The 18,346-nt window shown below is 35.0% G+C and overlaps 1 protein-coding gene across 1 annotated transcript in view; it reads right to left on the reverse strand.

The window, feature by feature from the left end:
• USP8 (ubiquitin specific peptidase 8) overlaps positions 1 to 18,346 on the reverse strand; it is a 74,404-nt gene that overhangs the window by 40,012 nt on the left and 16,046 nt on the right. The window contains 4 exon segments of the mRNA XM_043986405.1: positions 8,887 to 8,913; positions 8,915 to 8,970; positions 13,369 to 13,513; positions 17,353 to 17,519. Coding sequence (XP_043842340.1) covers positions 8,887 to 8,913; positions 8,915 to 8,970; positions 13,369 to 13,513; positions 17,353 to 17,456 — 332 coding nt within the window. The 5' untranslated portion in view covers positions 17,457 to 17,519.

Here is an 18,346-nt window from a genome sequence, read left to right on the forward strand (position 1 = left end):
ACTCACATTTATGTAACATTAGTTGTTGGAAGGCATAACAGCTTTTTGTATTTCTCTATCCAAGGAATATGGAGTCATTCTTTACTTTGCTATTGTAATCAAATGCAATAGTGTGTTATTAGAGGGCTTTCATCCCATCTTTTTAGTTCTAATCCCCCCCCCCCATAGCAATTTGTTTTAATTGTATGGTAGTCAATTACTTTGCAAACACTCTACAATTACTACCACTTATTAATCTACAATCAATCTACAATCACTACCACTTATCAATAGGTACTGTACTTTTTTTGGGTGACTAACATAATAAATTGAAACAAAAAAAAGCAAATTTTCATTATCATGTAGAAAAAAACCCCACAAAAATAACTACCCACCTCCAGGTCAAATGATTTTAAGAGGAAAACTGAAAATAGAAAATCTACACTTAGAGCAAGTTTAAAATAAAACCTTGGTGCAAGAAACATAACCAAGTTAATCACAGAATCAATACTAATGAAAGAGGGGGCAGCTAGGTGGCACAGTGGATAAAGCACCGTCCCTGGATTCAGGAGGACCCGAGTTCAAATCTGACCTTAGACACTTGACACTTACTAGCTGTGTGACCCTGGGCAAGTCACTTAACCCCCATTGCCCCGCCCCCCCCCCAAATACTAATGAAAGAGAATGGGATTAATGCTAGCTGTACAGTCAACTAATAATGTCTATGACTAAACATGGGAAAAGGTATAAAAAGAATAAGTAAAGGAAAAGGGGTAAGAAAAAAAATTTATTTGATAGAAGGTGTTAATACCATCAACTACCACTGTCAACCTATTCCACAAGTTGGCCACCCATATGTGAAGCAATCACAAACAAATGAACAAACACTACTGAAAAACTTTAAGTCAGTAATTATTGAAGAGTGAATAAGATACAAGAGACATGGTAACTGCTCAAAAGATTGGTCATATGTACAATTTTTATAAGACTGTGGTTCTTATCTAATTATTTATGGAATGGTTTTTAATATTCAGGTCTCATATCCATTTTGAATGTACTATGGCACATGGTATAAGATATTGGCCAAAATCTAACATCTATCTGCCAGACTGCTTTCCAGTTTGCCCATCAATTCTTGTCAAACAGGGAATTCTTTCTCAGGTAATATACATTTTCAGGTTTACTGAATACTGGGTTATTGAGTTATATTATTTATAATTCTTCCTTGTCTTTCTGTTCCACTGTTCTACTTTCTATTTTTTCACCAGTAGTACCAAATGGTTTTTTGATGACTGATCAATACTATCTGCCTAGCATACTTCCTATCACACGGTAAGAGCTTAATAAGTATTTTACTTACCCAGCTGAGGTCTGGAAGCACAAATCCTACTTCTTTCCTTCTTTCCCTTTTTCTAGATTTTTTTGACCTTTTGTTCCTCTAAATGAATTCTGTTATTATTTTGTCTAGTTCTGTACATATGTCCTTGGTATTTTTTTTAAGTGAGGCAATTGGGGTTAAGTGACTTTCCCAGGGTCACACAGCTAGTAAGTGTTAAGTGTCTGAGGCCAGATTTGAACTCGGGTATTCCTGACTCCAGGGCCGATGCTCTATCCACTGCGCCACCTAGCTGCCCCAGTCCTTGGGAATTTGATTGGCATAACACAAAATCTGTAAACTAATTTCAGTAGGTTTGTCATTTTTACTATAGTGGCACAACTTAACCATGAACACTTTTTTAATCCCTCCAGTTACTTATACCATTCTTTATTTCTTTAAGGAATGTTTTGTAATTCTATCTATATAGGTCTTGAGTGGGCTTTGGTGTACTGATTCCCAAATATGTGAAGTTGCAATTATTTTGAATGGGACATCTCTCTCAATTATTTACTCTTGGATTCTGTTATGGCTCTGTAGAAATGCTGTTGATTTTTTGGTGTATATTTGATGTGCTGCTGCAAGGTTATTATTTCAATTAATTTCTTTGATCATTTTCTAGGCTAGTCCAAGGACCCTCAACTAAACAGCTTTTGATCCCCAAGAATCTCACATTATCTAAGCACATCATATCGTTTTATACAATACTCTCTACTTTTCCCCTTTGAACCCTGGTATGCACAATATATGTTCAGAATGCTAGAAAGTCAGAACTTAGCACCTATTAGTTCTAGCTCTGTCTGCTGAGATCTGATATGACTAAAGATAGCAACACCCCCTACTGTACATATAAACTAACATTCCAGGGCCATGCACAAGTCAGTCATTTTACCTGTTTTCCTTATCTATAAAGCAAAGAGAAGGATGTTCCTTCCAGATCCAGTTTTATTCTTTCTCTACCCTGATACCACCATGCCTGATAAGAGTATTAGTTAACAACTTCTCCCTTTACTAAAAGTGGCTTGTGATAGTAATGAAGGCTGAAAAAAGGTCACAGATATTTTCATATACAGTCCATATCATTTTAAAAAATATTCTAGCACACTAACAACAAAATAAACACTAAAAAGATGACAAGAAATTTAGAAAATCTGAGGCAGAGAATGGTAAGGGGGATGAGGGAAACCTGATAGAAATTACTCAGGCTTGGCCTGGTGGTCTGGTAGGAGGCCTGGGGCCTGACTATGTTGCATATATTTTTATCTTTCTTGGTAGTATCATTATTTGTCAATTGTTTCTAACATCAATTATAAAATCAGTCTATTTCAAAGATAATAATGATATGCAAAATTATTAGTCATCAACCAATATAGATTATAATCAAACCAAAGAACTATGCAGCACGTTAAGAATGTGATGTAATTATATTTTAATATTTCTTAGCAAAATATACATATTTTACATTGAATGCATGTTCAATTCTAAATAACAGCTTTGCAAATTTATGCCACAAATCAAGCATTTACATGTACTTCTGATTCGATACATTCACTTTTGTGATTTGATGGCATAATAATGCAGTTTCATTATATCATGGGCAGTTATAAATTTCCTAAATCAATTGTTTTAAAAACGTAGCTTGTTGCAATCAAGTTGCAATTTGGTAATTTGAAGTACAATTTTATTTTACTGCGATAAAAGCTATATTTAAATTTTTTAAATTATTTTTATTTATGAAGGATTAAACGGCCTACATATTATTTTACCCAAAACAATTTAAAAAAATTTATTTCTCATAATCTTTAAATAAACAATATCTCATGACAAAAATAACAAAAAAACTTTAACATTCTAACAAAAGTGAAAGAGCCAAAGCATTCTACAAAATGTAATTTAAAGGATTGCACTTTGCAGGTATTTACTACACTGTGGTTTATAATATAATTTGCCTAATTTTAATTTGTTTTCTCATTCCATGGTTTTTTCCCACATCAATAAAAATCCCATGTAAAGATTTTTAGCATATCAGTGATAGCTACTTTCTCCTCTTCTCACTATTTCTCACCATCCCTCTTTTCTACTCTTACTGGAAGGAAGGAGGAGGGGGAATTTTCCTCTAGGGCATCTGGGTATTGTAGTAGATAGAGCACTGAGCCTGGAGTCAGAAAGACCTGGGTTCAAATCCCACCTCACTAGCTGTGTGATCTTTTTTTTTTTTTTTGAGAGGCAATGGGGGTTAAGTGACTTGCCCAGGGTCACACAGCTAGTAAGTGTTAAGTGTCTGAGGCCAGATTTGAACTCAGGTACTCCTGACTCCAGGGCCGGTGCTTTATGCACTGTGCACGCCCCCTAGCTGTGTGATTTTGGATAAGTCACTTAATTTCTACCTGCCTCAGTTTCATCAACTATAAAATGGGGATAACAACACCTACCTCACAGGGTTTTTGTGAGGACAGAATGAGAAAGATAATATCTGTAAAGCACTTAGCATACTACCTGGCACATAGTAGGTACTTAATAAAAACTTGTTTCCTTTCTTACTATAGTCCAAACTTCATTGTTAGTGGCATGGGGTATACCTTGCTTTATTCAAGGGATGTATTTTTAGAAATTTTGTGTAAAACAAATCTTAGAATTACACTATAAATTGCAGAGACACATCTCAAAGTCAAAATGACCTGTCTTCAGCCATGAGTAGGAAGTTTACTTTCATGTTTAATACAACAGAAATAATAACCTAGATATTCCTGAAATGGAATTCAGCCTTTCACTATTAATGCTCTACTGAATATAGAATTCTTTATGTCAGAGAGAATTTCTTTTTTTTTTTTTTTTGGTGAGGCAATTGGGGTTAAGTGACTTGCCCAGGGTCACACAGCTAGTAAGTGTTAAGTGTCTGAGGCCGGATTTGCACTCAGGTACTCCTGACTCCAGGGCCGGTGCTCTATCCACTGTGCCACCTAGCTGCCCCCAGAGAGAATTTCTAGAGGAAGCAATCTCCTTAGAGGACTAGTTAAATAATGTAATTTAATTCTATTTAGAAGATAAAAAGCTGAAGTGTTTCATGGAGAAGGGGCAACTACAAGAGACTAAAGCTATAGACAAGAAACTGTGGGCTGCTCTCAAATTACAATAAGTTCTCCCACAGTACAAATTTGTGCAGGGGGGGGGGGGCGGGTACAGGTACGGAATCAGGCATAGCTTGATGAAATCTCAGCTTCTTAATAATGCCATTGAATTAGAATTCTTTTGTATCTGACTCTTGATTAAATTATGTAAAGGATATTTGTGAGAAGGGTAGTACTTAAAACTCTAATTTTATCAACTTAAATGGTCTCTAGCATGGTAGAATAAAGAGAACACTTGTTCTGGAGTCAGGAGTCCCGGGTTCAACACCTACTTTTGACTAATTTCATGGCTTTAGGTCTCATTTAACCTGACTGACTCAGTTTCCTCATCTATAAAACGAAAGAGTTATGATCTTTGTACTCCAGTGCTGACCTTTTATCTACTAGGACATGCTACTTCTTTCAATTCAGTGTCTAAACGAATTTAACCTGGAAAGTGTGTTATATACTACCTAATGAGGCAAAAGAAAACAAAATGGTTGAATTACCTCCCTCTTTCCCAAAAAGACACAAAATTGAGTTCCCCCAAGCCCATAGCAAAAAGGAGGGGAAAAGGACAAAACTTTATGACTCTGCCATCAAAGAAAGGGTATATAATGCTTCAAGGTTCCACTATCATCCTGGACCTTCGGTCAACATAAAAACCCCCCCCAAACTGAGCTTTCCTTAAACTCTTATCACCTAGGATGGGCATCTAATAACATCTCTTGAGAAAAGACTTGGCCCTCAGCCAAGCTGCAAAATAGACAGTGTGGAGAGAGCATTTTAGCTAGCTGAGGGAGGTAGTAAGAATGAGTTGCTTCCTTTCTAGTGAAACTTAGCATTCCCTAAGCTGAAATGTGGAATGGAGGAAGAGAAGTTCTTTCCTCCTAAATCTCTCTCAAAGAAAAAAGGATTAAACTATAAATTCCAGCGTATTTCGAAGCTTCTTTTCTTCATCCTACAGAGAATGCTAATTGCATACTAGGATTCCCCAGGACAGCTGTGGATGAAAAGAAAACTCAAAAGCTCTGAAAGACAAAGAGCCTAGTAAAGAAACCCTGATCCAATCAATGAACATGAATGAAGCCCTGCTAAAAGTACCCAGAGAGAAAGGAATGAGAGGTAAAGCTCTGGAGCAAGGCTCATACCTGGGGGGTCTTTGACTTTGTTTTGAACATTCTGATAACTCTATTTCAAGGATTCATTTCTTTCATAATCCTATGTATTTTACTTTATGCATTTAAAACATTCTGAGAAGGGGTCCACTTCACCAGAGTGCACAGGAGGGGTCCATGACACAAATAAAGAACCCTTCAGAGTACAGCAGGAGAGGAGGAAGAGAAGGGGCAAGAGTGCAGGACTTGAGAGGAAATCTGTTATCTAACCCTCCCCAAGGAATAGAACAGAATCTTCAGTGGGATATAAGTTGTACTAATCAAAAATACTGGTGAACTCAGAATTAGTCAACAAGTCAATAAACATTTAAGAAAGCAAATTCATATGTAAAGTTCCTAAAGTTTCTTTCATATTCCTTAGCAAAGTGCTATGTAGGTAGATGACTGCTTAAACTTTCAAGTACTAGTCAGCAAGAATTCCCAATTCAAAGCACTTTACTATGCCACATTGTATATACTATGTGTATACTTCTTTTAAGGCCACAAACAAATCTAGTGTGTGCTAGGTGCCAAGATGACAATGTATTTTGTGGTAAAAAGTACGCCAGTTTTTTGATCCAATTTTAAATCTCACAATTTCTTTTTTTTTGGGGGGGGGGGGGCCAGGGCAATGAGGGTTAAGTGACTTGCCCAGGGTCACACAGCTAGTTAAGTGTCAAGTGTCTGAGGCTGGATTTGAACTCAGGTTCTCCTGAATCCAAGGCCAGTGCTTTATCCACTGTGCTGCCCCCCCCAATGTATTTCTTACTGTATGAAAGAATTAAACACATTTAAACAATGCAACTATAAAAGCAGGACACTCCTTAAAAAGTAAATGTTAAAATTCTAAAGTGGATTCACAGTTTTGTTTTCTGTAATCTCACATATTTGGAATTAGAAGTTAATGGGAAAATGAGTCATTATTCAACTATTCGCTTTTCACAAAACTTCTGAAAAACAGTATAAATTAAATGAGTTCAATCTGTATTCTGAAACAAAAATAACCTCTCAATTTTTTATCTGAAAAATCAAATTCTTTTATATTTTAGTAAACTGATCTTTATTCACATACTAAAACTTTGTTTTCTTAAAACTCTATAACCCTTATTCGGGAAAAAAAAATCAACTGAACAATACTACACTTACATATAAACTTAACCCAAACATTTAAGTGCCGACTATATGCTAACACACTAATGTGAAAACAAAAGTGGCTATCCCTTCCACATCACTTTTCACAGTTTCAATATATCACAGGTTAGGGGCAGCTAGGTGGCGCAGTGGATAGAGCACCAGCCCTGGAGTCAGGAGTACCTGAGTTCAAATTCGGCCTCAGACACTCAACACTTACCAGCTGTGTGGACCCTGGGCAAGTCACTTAAGCCCAATTGCCTCACCAAAAAACAAACAAACAAACAAAAATATATCACAGGTTGGCATAAGAAATTAAATGGGAATCTTTTTGGGAGTTTTATCAGAAGCCTAAGACAACATATGAAGTCCAGTAGATGACACAGAAGTTTAGAAATTCAGAATACATAAATTACATGTATAGTATGTATAATATCAACATATTTTATCTTTTAATATCATAAATTTAGCTTATGACCAAATACTAACCCAAATTTTACAGTAAGGTACAGTAAACACCATAAAAGAAAAAGAAAAAATTCAGACTTCTCTGGAGGATCAGAAAAAGTTAAGTGGATTTTCCGGATAGCAGGGATACTTTGCCCCTACCCCCTCCCCAACCCAGTGGAAGGATAACTAGAAAACACTCCCTGCCCTTAGGAGCTTACAGTGTATAGGAGATACAAGAGATAAATAAATAGTAAAGGCAAAGGAATGAGGAAGAAAAGAGCTCAAATTGACTGTCATTTAGAAAAGGTCAGTGAATGAAGTAGCACCTGAGCTAAGACCGCCAAATACAAATAAACTAAGAATTCTAAGCACTAGTTTAGGGAGTGAGTACATATTCCTTATCTGAGTGACCACTTGTGCAAAGGAATGAGGCAGGAAATGGAATAATAAGTAACCCGGCCTGGGGGCAGCTAGGTGGCACAGTGGATAAAGCTTGAGCCCTGGATTCAGGAGGACCTGAGTTCAAATTCAGCCTCAGACACTTGACACTTACTAGCTGTGTGACCCTGGGCAAGTCACTTAACCCCAATTGCCTTACAAAAAAAAAAAGTAACCCGGCTGAGTAGAATGTAGGGTTGATGAAGAGGAGTAAATGAATAAGGATCATAGATATGAACAAAGATTTAGAGCTGCAAGGTTCCTTAAAGGCCTTCAAGTACAGCCTCCATCCAAGAGAGATTAAGTCAGCTGCCTAGGATCAGAAAGCTACTAAGTGTCTAAATTCAGGTCTTCTAGACTTCAGCTCCAACACTTCATCTGCTACAACCATCCTGCCTCTCTCTAAAGCTAGAATCAGATTGGAGCAGCTAGGTGGCAGTGGATAGAGCAGTGGCCCGAGGAGTCAAGAGGACCTGAGTTCAAATCTTACCTCATGACACTTACTACCTTGTGTGGCCCTGGGCAGCCTTAAATATCCAGGGCCACCTCCAGTTGTCCTGATACATATCTTGCCACTGGACCCCAGATGCCTCTGGAGAGAGATGTTTAGGTTGGAGACCTTGCACAGCCCTCTCTCACTTAAATCCAATTCAGTGCAAGTCATGACATCACCTCAATGTTATGGTCCTCTTTGAGAATGAAGGACAAACACAAGAGCCAGATTAGGGAGAGCCTTGAATGCCAGGCTAACCAGTTTGTATTTTTAACTCAGAGGCTATAGAGGATCACTGAGGTTTCTGAACAGGGCAGTAACTAATGAGAAATTTTTACACTCAGGGGTGAGTGACACAGATGAGTTTGGGGAGGCAGAGTGTGGGTGAAGACAAATTTAAGGTAGTTTCTATTTTTCAAACTGCTTATACTTCTTAAGGAGGTGTTAAGCCATTTAAATTTGGCAAAACACAACAAAAAATACATTCAAAAACAATTTGGGTTAATTAATAATCGATTATTTCCTCAATTACAACATAGTGTTAATTTCAGTAAAGATCCCTAAATGACAGCATAGCTATAATAATAGAACAAGCAGGATAAATATTAAGTACAGATTTGAAATTTCTGTGCTTCAGAAATTACTTCTAAATGCTAGAGATATTATTTTTAAGGTTAAACATAGATGAGATAAATTCTAATATATTATTTCAATCTATTTTATCAGCACTATTTATAGATTTCATAATGTATGTACCTGAGTTTAAGGCTTTCAGAGAGTCTTCAGCTTCTTCAATAGCTTTTTGATGTTCCCTGGTCCAAGCATTGAATGAAAGTAATCCTAAAATTGTAGAAAAATCATTCCATAATTTTAGTCCTGGCCAATGATCCCCCCAAAGAGATAGGTCTACAAGCACAATAGTAATGAAAAAGACCAACAACCACATTACAATCATGGTCTCAATAACTAAATGGAAAGATATTTTCTTTCTTTTTTTTTTTTTGGCAGGGCATGGGGGTTAAATGACTTGCCCAAGGTCACACAGCTAGTTAAGTGTCAAGGTATCTGAGGCCAGTTTGAACTCAGGTCCTCCTGACTCCAGGGGTGGTGTTTTATCCACTGAGCCACGTAGCTGCCCCCAAGATATAGTCTTAATGTATAAACTACATTAATTCAGGCTTAAAATACTTAATCTAAAGTATGTTGCAAAGACAAATAAATCCTTCATCTTTCCCTATGGTTAAACAAAATTCCTCTGACTAATGAATGCTTAATCTTTTTTGTTTGTAAGGCTCCTTTTTGAATTTTGCTGTATGTACCTGTGAGAATGCTACTAATATATCTCCTTTATTATTTTGTTTATATTATGTATGAGAATGCTACTAAATGTATTTTTCATCAGTAATGAAGTACTGTTTTCTATAAACAGAAATCTTTCTGACACATTTATATACCTGCCCTTCCCCTTCCCTTTCCCACCTCTATTCTTAGGACTAGAAAAGCAGCTCATATGTAGCTACAAAGTATATTTTGTTTTTAAAAAGTGACAGGGTCCTCTACTCCATAACCAATTTTTTACATCTATTTCCTAACGCAAGAAAAACATCTTAGCCTTAGAAAGAAACAAGCTCTGAATGTGTGAATTTTAAATTACAAAATGATTCCCCCAAATAATTGTTGCATTAACCTAAAAGAATAAAAAGCTGTTGACCACTGTTTTCTTAATGTGTTAATGAACAACACAAAAGCACCCAAAAAAGTAGCTATCAGAATAGGACATTCATTAGAACCTTAGAGGCTAAGGATAACTATGACTACTGAAGCCTGGATATGACCCAAATATATGTTTCATCTGTTATAGCTTCCAAATATGACTCATAAAGAGCACAATGCTTTGTTCATAATAGGTGTATAACAGCACAGCTCATAATAGGTACATAACAGCCTGGCATGTAGTAGGCACTTAATAAATGCTTATTAAATGAATGACAGGTGTCATTAAATATTGTTGAAATAATTTAATCAAATGCCTAGAATTCAGGAAATACCAGTCTCAATTGCTCATCAGGCATCTTCCTAAATTACAAAGGAGCATCCTGGGAGCAATGTTCAATTGTTTTATACTTTTAGAGATCTTATGGACCTACCACTAAGAAATATAATGATTGATCCCTTTTTTATCAATGGTCATGGGGCATATGGGATCCTGAGATAATAAAACCAGAAAAAAAATTTGCTCATTGATACAAAAGTTCAATATAAATGAAAACTAACATTATACTTAAGTTTAAAAAATTCTTTTTAGTGTAAGATATCTATAGCCAATCTACGATTGTGAGAACTGTTGATTTATTAGATAGAATTAAAAAAAATAAATTTGTTAATACATCTTATAGCCCATATACCTATTTACAAATGAGAAAGCCTTTCTGTGAAAACAGCCAGTTTAGACTTGCTGAGAAAGTTTTTTCTCCTTATACTTAGGCATGATAGTTGCAAATTAGTAACAGAGAAGATAACTCCACCTTTTAAATTAGTTTTCAAATAGTGTCTTTATTTAATAAGGAATTTTTAAACTGTTTGCTTGTTTTGGTAAGGGTTTTGCAATATCTTCAAATTTTAATAAACTCTAAAAAAAAGAACTAACTAAATCCATACCTCTCAATTCTTACCCAGATTAAAAGTCCATACCACTTTCCTATAAATCTTCCCACTCTAAATAGCATCTCTGCCCCCCACCAAAAATGTTATGATATGCATATGCCCCATTTCATTATGAAATACTGAAAATACTAATGAGATATTTTTCTTTTTGGTGAGGCAATTGGGGTTAAGTGACTTGCCCAGGGTCACACAGCTAGTAAGTGTTAAGTGTTCTGAGGCCGCAATTTGAACTCAGTCCTCCTGACTCCAGGGCTGGTGCCCTATCCACTGCGCCACCTAGTTGCCCTGAGATTAAAAAAAATCATATATCTAATCAAATTTATGTCTGAGATTTTGTATTTCATATATACATATGAAAATATAAATCTCAGCATACACATACACATACACAAAACACCCCCACACACAAAATGTAAGACAAATGCCAGTAAATTAATTAATAACATGGATGGCATAAATACTTGATGAGTTTGTTAAAAACACACACACAAAACCAACTTATACTCTGCCAAAATTAACACATTAGCCAAGTTTTGTTCTCCACAAAAACTGTTATGTAGCTTATGTGTCAGATCATATTCCCATTCCCTATTTTATTTAAAGGGGGAAAAAACCCAACAACAGAGAGGTATAAAGGTTTTTATTATGCCACATTTATTATTATTATTATTTTATTATGCTATTATGTTTTCTATCAAAGAATACTGGGAAAGCTATGCTTGGGGAGTGGGGGGAGTACCCTGGGAAGAACAAATTAGGATCTGAGCACCCTACTCATATAAAGTCATGCAATAATTAGTGCTTTCAGGTTTATAAAGCCCTCATCGCACAACAATATTACTGTGTGATAGGCACTATATTATCTCAATTTTACAAAAGAGAAAACTGATGCTCAGTTCCTCAGAAGTAAAGTGACTTGCCCATGATCACACATCAATACAGTAATCAGAACAAGGACTCAAAACCAAATTTCTGATTTCAATCTAGCAATGTTATACCATACTACTTTTCCAGTTCTAGAGTCTTCCAGGATAGGCAAAACTGCTTGGAAAAAAAAACAAATACCCTAAATCTTCTTCAAAACAAAATAAAACAAAACAAAAAAACCAGGGGGAAGGAAGGAAATGTTTATAGAAGCAAGCTTTTTCTTGTTAAGCCAATTTCATATTACAAAACCATTAATATGAAGACTACAAAAACTAGTTTAGATTTGGGCAGATCTCTTCTATGCATTTATGAATATGAATATATGCACTGTATATATATAACCTATATCAGATTACCTGCTGTCTAGGGGAGGGGGGAGGGAGGGAGAAAAATCTGAAATTGTAAAGCTTGTATAAACAAAAGTTGAGAAATATATGCACTGACATAGTTTTTCTTCTAGAGCAGGGCTACTTGGACCATTGCAGACTGGCATGCACTAACGAAAAAAAAGGGTGTGTAACATTTAGTTTACATTAGCATGAATCTGAGATAACTTTAATCAAAAAGAAAAATCTAAAAAAGATTCACAGCCATGAAATAATATTCAAAATAGTTATCTTAATGAACAATCAAAATAAATCACATTATTTCTATACAAAACAGTTAATCTATAAACAATCTTCTAAATGGACTATAGCAAACCTTCCTCTCAGTTGGTGTAATAATCTCTAATACCTGATAAGGTTTCCCCAACATGCTTCCTATTTCCTTAATTTATTCTGCTTTCTTCTTACTTTCAACTGACCAAGCCAATTTCAACTCAATTCTGTGCTTTTATGTCACTTTATTTAGTCTCCTTTTTTTCATTTATCTACATTCTCAAAATAACAGAGGAATAGTCCCTGCCCCACAGAAGAAACTCACTGAATCAATCAACAAAAATTTAATAAGCACCTATGTGCCAGACACTGGGTTAGGTTCAAGGAATACACTTTCTCCAATAAAAACAATCAGAAGGGTAGCTAGGTGGTGCAGTGGATAAAGCACCGGCCCTGGATTCAGGAGGACCTGCTTTCAAATCTGGCCTCAGACACTTTACACTTACTAGCTATGTGACCCTGAGCACGTCACTTAACCCTCATTGTTCCTCCCCCAAAAGGTAACAGAAAAACAAGCAGAAATAGTTAATAATTTAGTAAATTTATCTTTAGAATGGCTACAACATGATGTGAGCAATGACAAGCATCTAACTCCCCTACAATTAAATCTGAATTTCATGAAAGCAATGACACACACACACACTGTTATTATATTTTCACTTGATGACAAAAAAATTGAATTCCTACCATAAAGCCTAGTACAATTTCATTAGAACAGTAACAAAAGAAGTAAAAGTCTATATTCTGTTATCAGTCTAGATTAAATCAAAGCAACATTTTTTACAAATAACGAAATTAAATTAACGGGTACATTGTCTTCTCATATCCTACGTATTTAACGAATTTATGTTCACTGAATTGATGCTGAGTCCTGCAATTTGATATTGTACATGTGCTCAAAAATTAATAATGAGTTACAGACATCTGATTGCCCCTATTAATAAAAAGTAGTGATCAAAGAAAACAAACAAAAAAGCCCCAAACATACCTGCTGCTGCTTGAAATCAGGTCTTTTTTTGATAAGATTATAAACAGCAACATATTTCATATACAGTACATAGGCTTTTTCCTCATCACGGTCCAACCTGCTTTCTTCTGCAGTCCTGAAGATCTTCAGGGCACTCTGCACATAACTTGAATTGGAGAATAAATAATTAAGCTGGCATTGTCTGTGGCAGTAGAACAACTAGCAAGCAAAATTCAGAGATATCTGAATACAGAAAAACCTTATTATTTGGGATTCTACTAGTTTAGAACTTAAAATCTGAAGATACAAGGTAGACAGAAACAACTTTTTACTGGTAAAAGTCTGCTATAAATAATAATGTTTAGAAAATAGTTTATAAGAGAATGTTTATTTAATCTAGTTTTAAAAAATTCTATGCAATGATTCATTCTCTAGAAATTCTCTAATCACTATCTTTGGTGAGGGTCACATTCTACAACAAAAATTTGATTATATACATTTTTTGGATGTGGGAGAAGAGAATAAAACTCCCTTAAGTAAAAGTACCCTTCAGTCCTTCTTACTCTTCCCCACTTGTAATCGCCAAAACTACTGAACAAAATCTAGCCTCACTGTCAAACCAGATATAAAAACCAGATTCAGAAATTAGGAAGAAGGAATCGTTTGGGTATATTGAAAGAAGTACATGATATCTCCCTCTTTATTGGATGTGAATCACGTTTTCTTCAGTTGGTTAATTTTCTAAAGAGGGCATAGCTAAGCTCTGTTTTAAAGCTTCTACAGACCAAGTTAAGTGACTTCTAATATAATTCATTTCAACAAAATGTCATTAATATTAAACAATTATGGTTTTTCATGGAATTCATTAGAAGGGACTTCGGCCAACTTTGGCATCATTAGTACATCATAAACAAACCCCATCTTCATATCATGAAATCACTCTATATAATTTGACCAATTATCCAAGACACAAATTGGATAGCCTACCAAATGAAACACTGTTTTGCCTCAGGTACTAATTTACATGCAATCAACATGAGGCAGGATATACATGTGAACTATGAAAAAAAAATTTACTAATCAAACTAAGAGTGCAAGCTATTTAGGATGAATGTTTATTCAACTTTTTTTTTAAAGTGACTTTAAAATCCCTGAGATCTAGTAGCACACATTAATATAGAGTGTACAACTGAATGACTCCAAATCTAATCTATGGTTTTTACCTGGCAACATGGTATTAGCTTTTTCTCTTGTTACTTTTTGTCTCTGAAGGTAATAAAAGTATCTTTTTTTCAGTCTGTAGTTCAAATTTGGATAAGGACCAATTCATCTAAATTAAAGTATAATTCCATTAGAATAAATTTATTATCACTACCCTAGTTTAATATATGCTAGGCTAGAACTTCATATTGCTTATCCCTTATCACTTATCCCAATTTAGGAGCCAAATAAAATTTTTTTTAAACTTTCAAGAATTTTTTTAAAAGACAAAAAGGCAACATGTTACCACAGGATATCATTCCCAACTTCAGGATGAGGCAAGTCAGTGCCTAGTAACAACAGAAGGGTCTTATAAACCCTACAGGAATGCTCAAAGAAAGCCCAAAGCACATCTTGACAGAGTATTTGCTGGGCCATGAATATGTCATACAGATAATTAAATGTCTCTTCCTTCACTCCTCTTTTCCTTTTTTTCCCTTCACACAGAGAAGGCAAAACAAAGTTATAACATGTACAGTGGTGGCAGAAAAGCTGGAAAAATCCCCATTGCTCCTAGGGTAAGTGACATTATGAAGATACTGGATAATACTTTTAAAAATATTCCTATTATAAAATGCACGGCTAAGTTCAAACTACTTTTCAATAAGATATTACTGAGAATATACATGGTAATATCAATAAACATTGCAAATGAGAAAATGAAATTTTAAAAAACAGAGCCCTAAGAATTCTCATTGTGTAAGTTAGCAGAACAGACGATTGAATATGTGGAATAAAGGTCATCAAAAAAGTCAACAAAGCAATCCTTGTTCTATATTCTCCAATCTCCACATTCAAAAAATGTTTTTAATGTTGCTTTTCTAATAACTATCAAACCCATTTTAGCATATGTCTAAGCCTTATTAGAAAATTCTTTTTCCTTTGTAAGTTAAGGTTAGAACATATATGAAAGATAATTATTACTACAAGTAATGATATAATTTTATATAACTAATAAAATGCAATTTATGGAGTAGGAACTTTATATTTATTGATATGAACACCTGACAAATCTTTTACAGTACCTTTGAATACATAAAATAATAAGATTCTACAAGAAGGGACTTTAGGTCATATAATCTAACACCTTTATTTTAGAGAGGAAAATGAGGCCCACAGGTCAAATGACCTGACCAAAGTCAGACAGGTAAGAGAGCAGGAATTTGAACCCTGTTTTAATGACTCCAAATCATGCATTTTTCTACCACATGATGTTGCTTCTCATGTAAATGTTATAGAAATAGGATGGCTCCAAACAAAACTGTGAGTTTGTGGTTGGTGCCCAGAACTCCCCTTAAAATCTATCTCTCCCCTGATGTCTCCTCTCTACCTCATTTCAATTGTGTAGTACCTTTATGAGTTTCTTCTCTCCCCTCTTTAAAACCTTTTAACAAATTGTCTATAAGTCACTTATACTATATTATAACTGGCTAATAATGACTTATGGTGTTACTTCTTCATATATTTGCATTTTAATAGGGATAAAAGTAATAAAGTTCTAATGATAGAATTTCAGGCACCAGTCAAAAAGTAGGAGATATAGTCTATTGCATACATTAATAAAAGAACACATTTAACTGTACCAAGACTGCCCTTTAAACAATCTTTTAAACAATGCATATATTTGTGGTTTTGATATGTTTCCATTCTGTCTGATGCTTGTTTGTCTAGTCTAGTCTATAATTCTTTTTTTCCTTAGCCCACAGGCATATTAATTTAACTGACAACTTCTGATTACTACAGAGGGTTGATCATTAAAATGGCATTTGTTGAGTCTGATAAGGTGATAAACTGTGCTTCAGCTTCTCCCATAAACTCCTCCTGGTGGTGTGACAAAGTGGATGAGGTCAAGATTTTATGGGTTCAAGTGCTTCTTCTGACATATACAGGCTACATGACTAGGGGCAATTCTCTAACCTCTCATAATCACAAGCAATTCTGTAAGTTACAGAAAGTTGCCAATCTAAATTAATGAAGAGAGCTCACACACTGGGAATTCACAAGATGAACTCACTAGTCCAGAACAACAACAAAAAATTACTATTTGAATATTTGTTTAGTTTTGAGTATTCAAAAAACTTTTTGTTGTTGTTTTTTGTTATTGGTTTGGTTTTTTGTTTGTTTTGTTTTTTTGCCGGGCATTGAGGGTTAAGTGACTTGCCCAGGGTCACACAGCTAGTAAGTGTCATGTGTCTTAGGCTGAATTTAAACTCAGGTCCTACTGAATCCAGGGCCAGAGCTTTATCCACTGAGGCACCTAGCTGCCCCGTCAAATAACTCAATAGCAAAAAAGTCAAAGAATCATAAAATTGGGTGAAACTTTAAAGGACAAGGCATTTGAATGCCCTCCCCAAAAAGCAATCCTCTAAACATCATCTAACAAAGAGTCCAATCTCTGAAATATCTGAAGCGATAGGAAGCTATTTTTCAAGGTAATCTATTCCGTTTTTGGATAACTCTAGTTGCTGGCAAATTCTCCTTTATAACAAACTGAAAACCTAACTTCATGGTGCCTCCACACTTCCTCTTCCAGATGGAAATCCCTTCAGATACGTAGAGACAGTCACCATGTAGTAGTAGAAGTCAAATGCCCAATGTTAAATCACAACCTCTTTAAGGTCTTACTCTATTTATGTAATGTCTGATTCAAATTCATTTTAGGTGAAGTGTATCCTTAACAATAGGGAAATGTGAACTTGTTTTAAATTAATTAATGTCACATATAAAACATTAAAATATACATACTTCTTGGTACTTATTTTTTCTGCTTTAATTTCTGTCTTCTTGTTAAGTTCTTTCAATGAGGAACCAAGGTAGAGCTCTTTAGGTACTGAAGCCACAGCAGGCATGATGAAGAGTATTTACTTTCACTCTTTCACAATGGGTGGAATGTCTTTAAAAGCAGCTCTTTTCTGGAAAAAAAAATCAGAATACCAGCTATTTCCACTATTAAAATAATTCAACTGAATAAAATTTCTAAAATTTGCATTTGAATCTACATAGAACACGAATTATTTTCATGTGTGTATAATGATTTTTTTCTCAATTTAAAGATACACATAGGGCCAAAGTTTAAATTACACCTTTCCCCCAAAATGAACCCAAACTTTATTTTTTAAACAATACACTTAATCTCAACAATAGAAAAAAATATCATATACCACATAATCAGAACTACTTAAGTTTTACATTTCATATACCACATATACCACATAATCAGAACTACTTAAGTTTTACATTTCAACAAACTAGTAACAGTGACTCATTCTTATTTGTCAATTTACATGTTGTATATACTTTGTAGACAATATAACATGCTGTTAATACTTTTTTCCTTCACCTATTATTGTATGTTTTTCCAACATTATTTTACCCATCTGTCATTTTAAATGGCAAAATAACATTTCCCCATAAGGATTTACCAGTATCTGTCCACTTACTCCTCATCCACTGAGTATATAGGTTTTTAGTTTACTAATTTTTTTTTTTGGTGGGGCAATGAGGGTTAAGTGACTTGCCCAGGGTCACACAGCTAGTGTCAAATATCTGAGGTCGGATTTGAACTCAGGTCCTCCTGAATCCAGGACCAATGCTATATCCACTGCACCACCTAGCTGGCCCAAGTTTACTATTATTACAAATAAAACAGCCATTAAAGTTTGTTTAAAGATAAGTCATTTTTTTTTCTTTTTAATTAACATCCTAAGGAATGGTCTCAGTAATGGGAATCACTAGTCAA

Source organism: Dromiciops gliroides, chromosome 2, assembly GCF_019393635.1.
Source record: "Dromiciops gliroides isolate mDroGli1 chromosome 2, mDroGli1.pri, whole genome shotgun sequence".
NCBI classification, from domain to species: domain Eukaryota; kingdom Metazoa; phylum Chordata; class Mammalia; order Microbiotheria; family Microbiotheriidae; genus Dromiciops; species Dromiciops gliroides.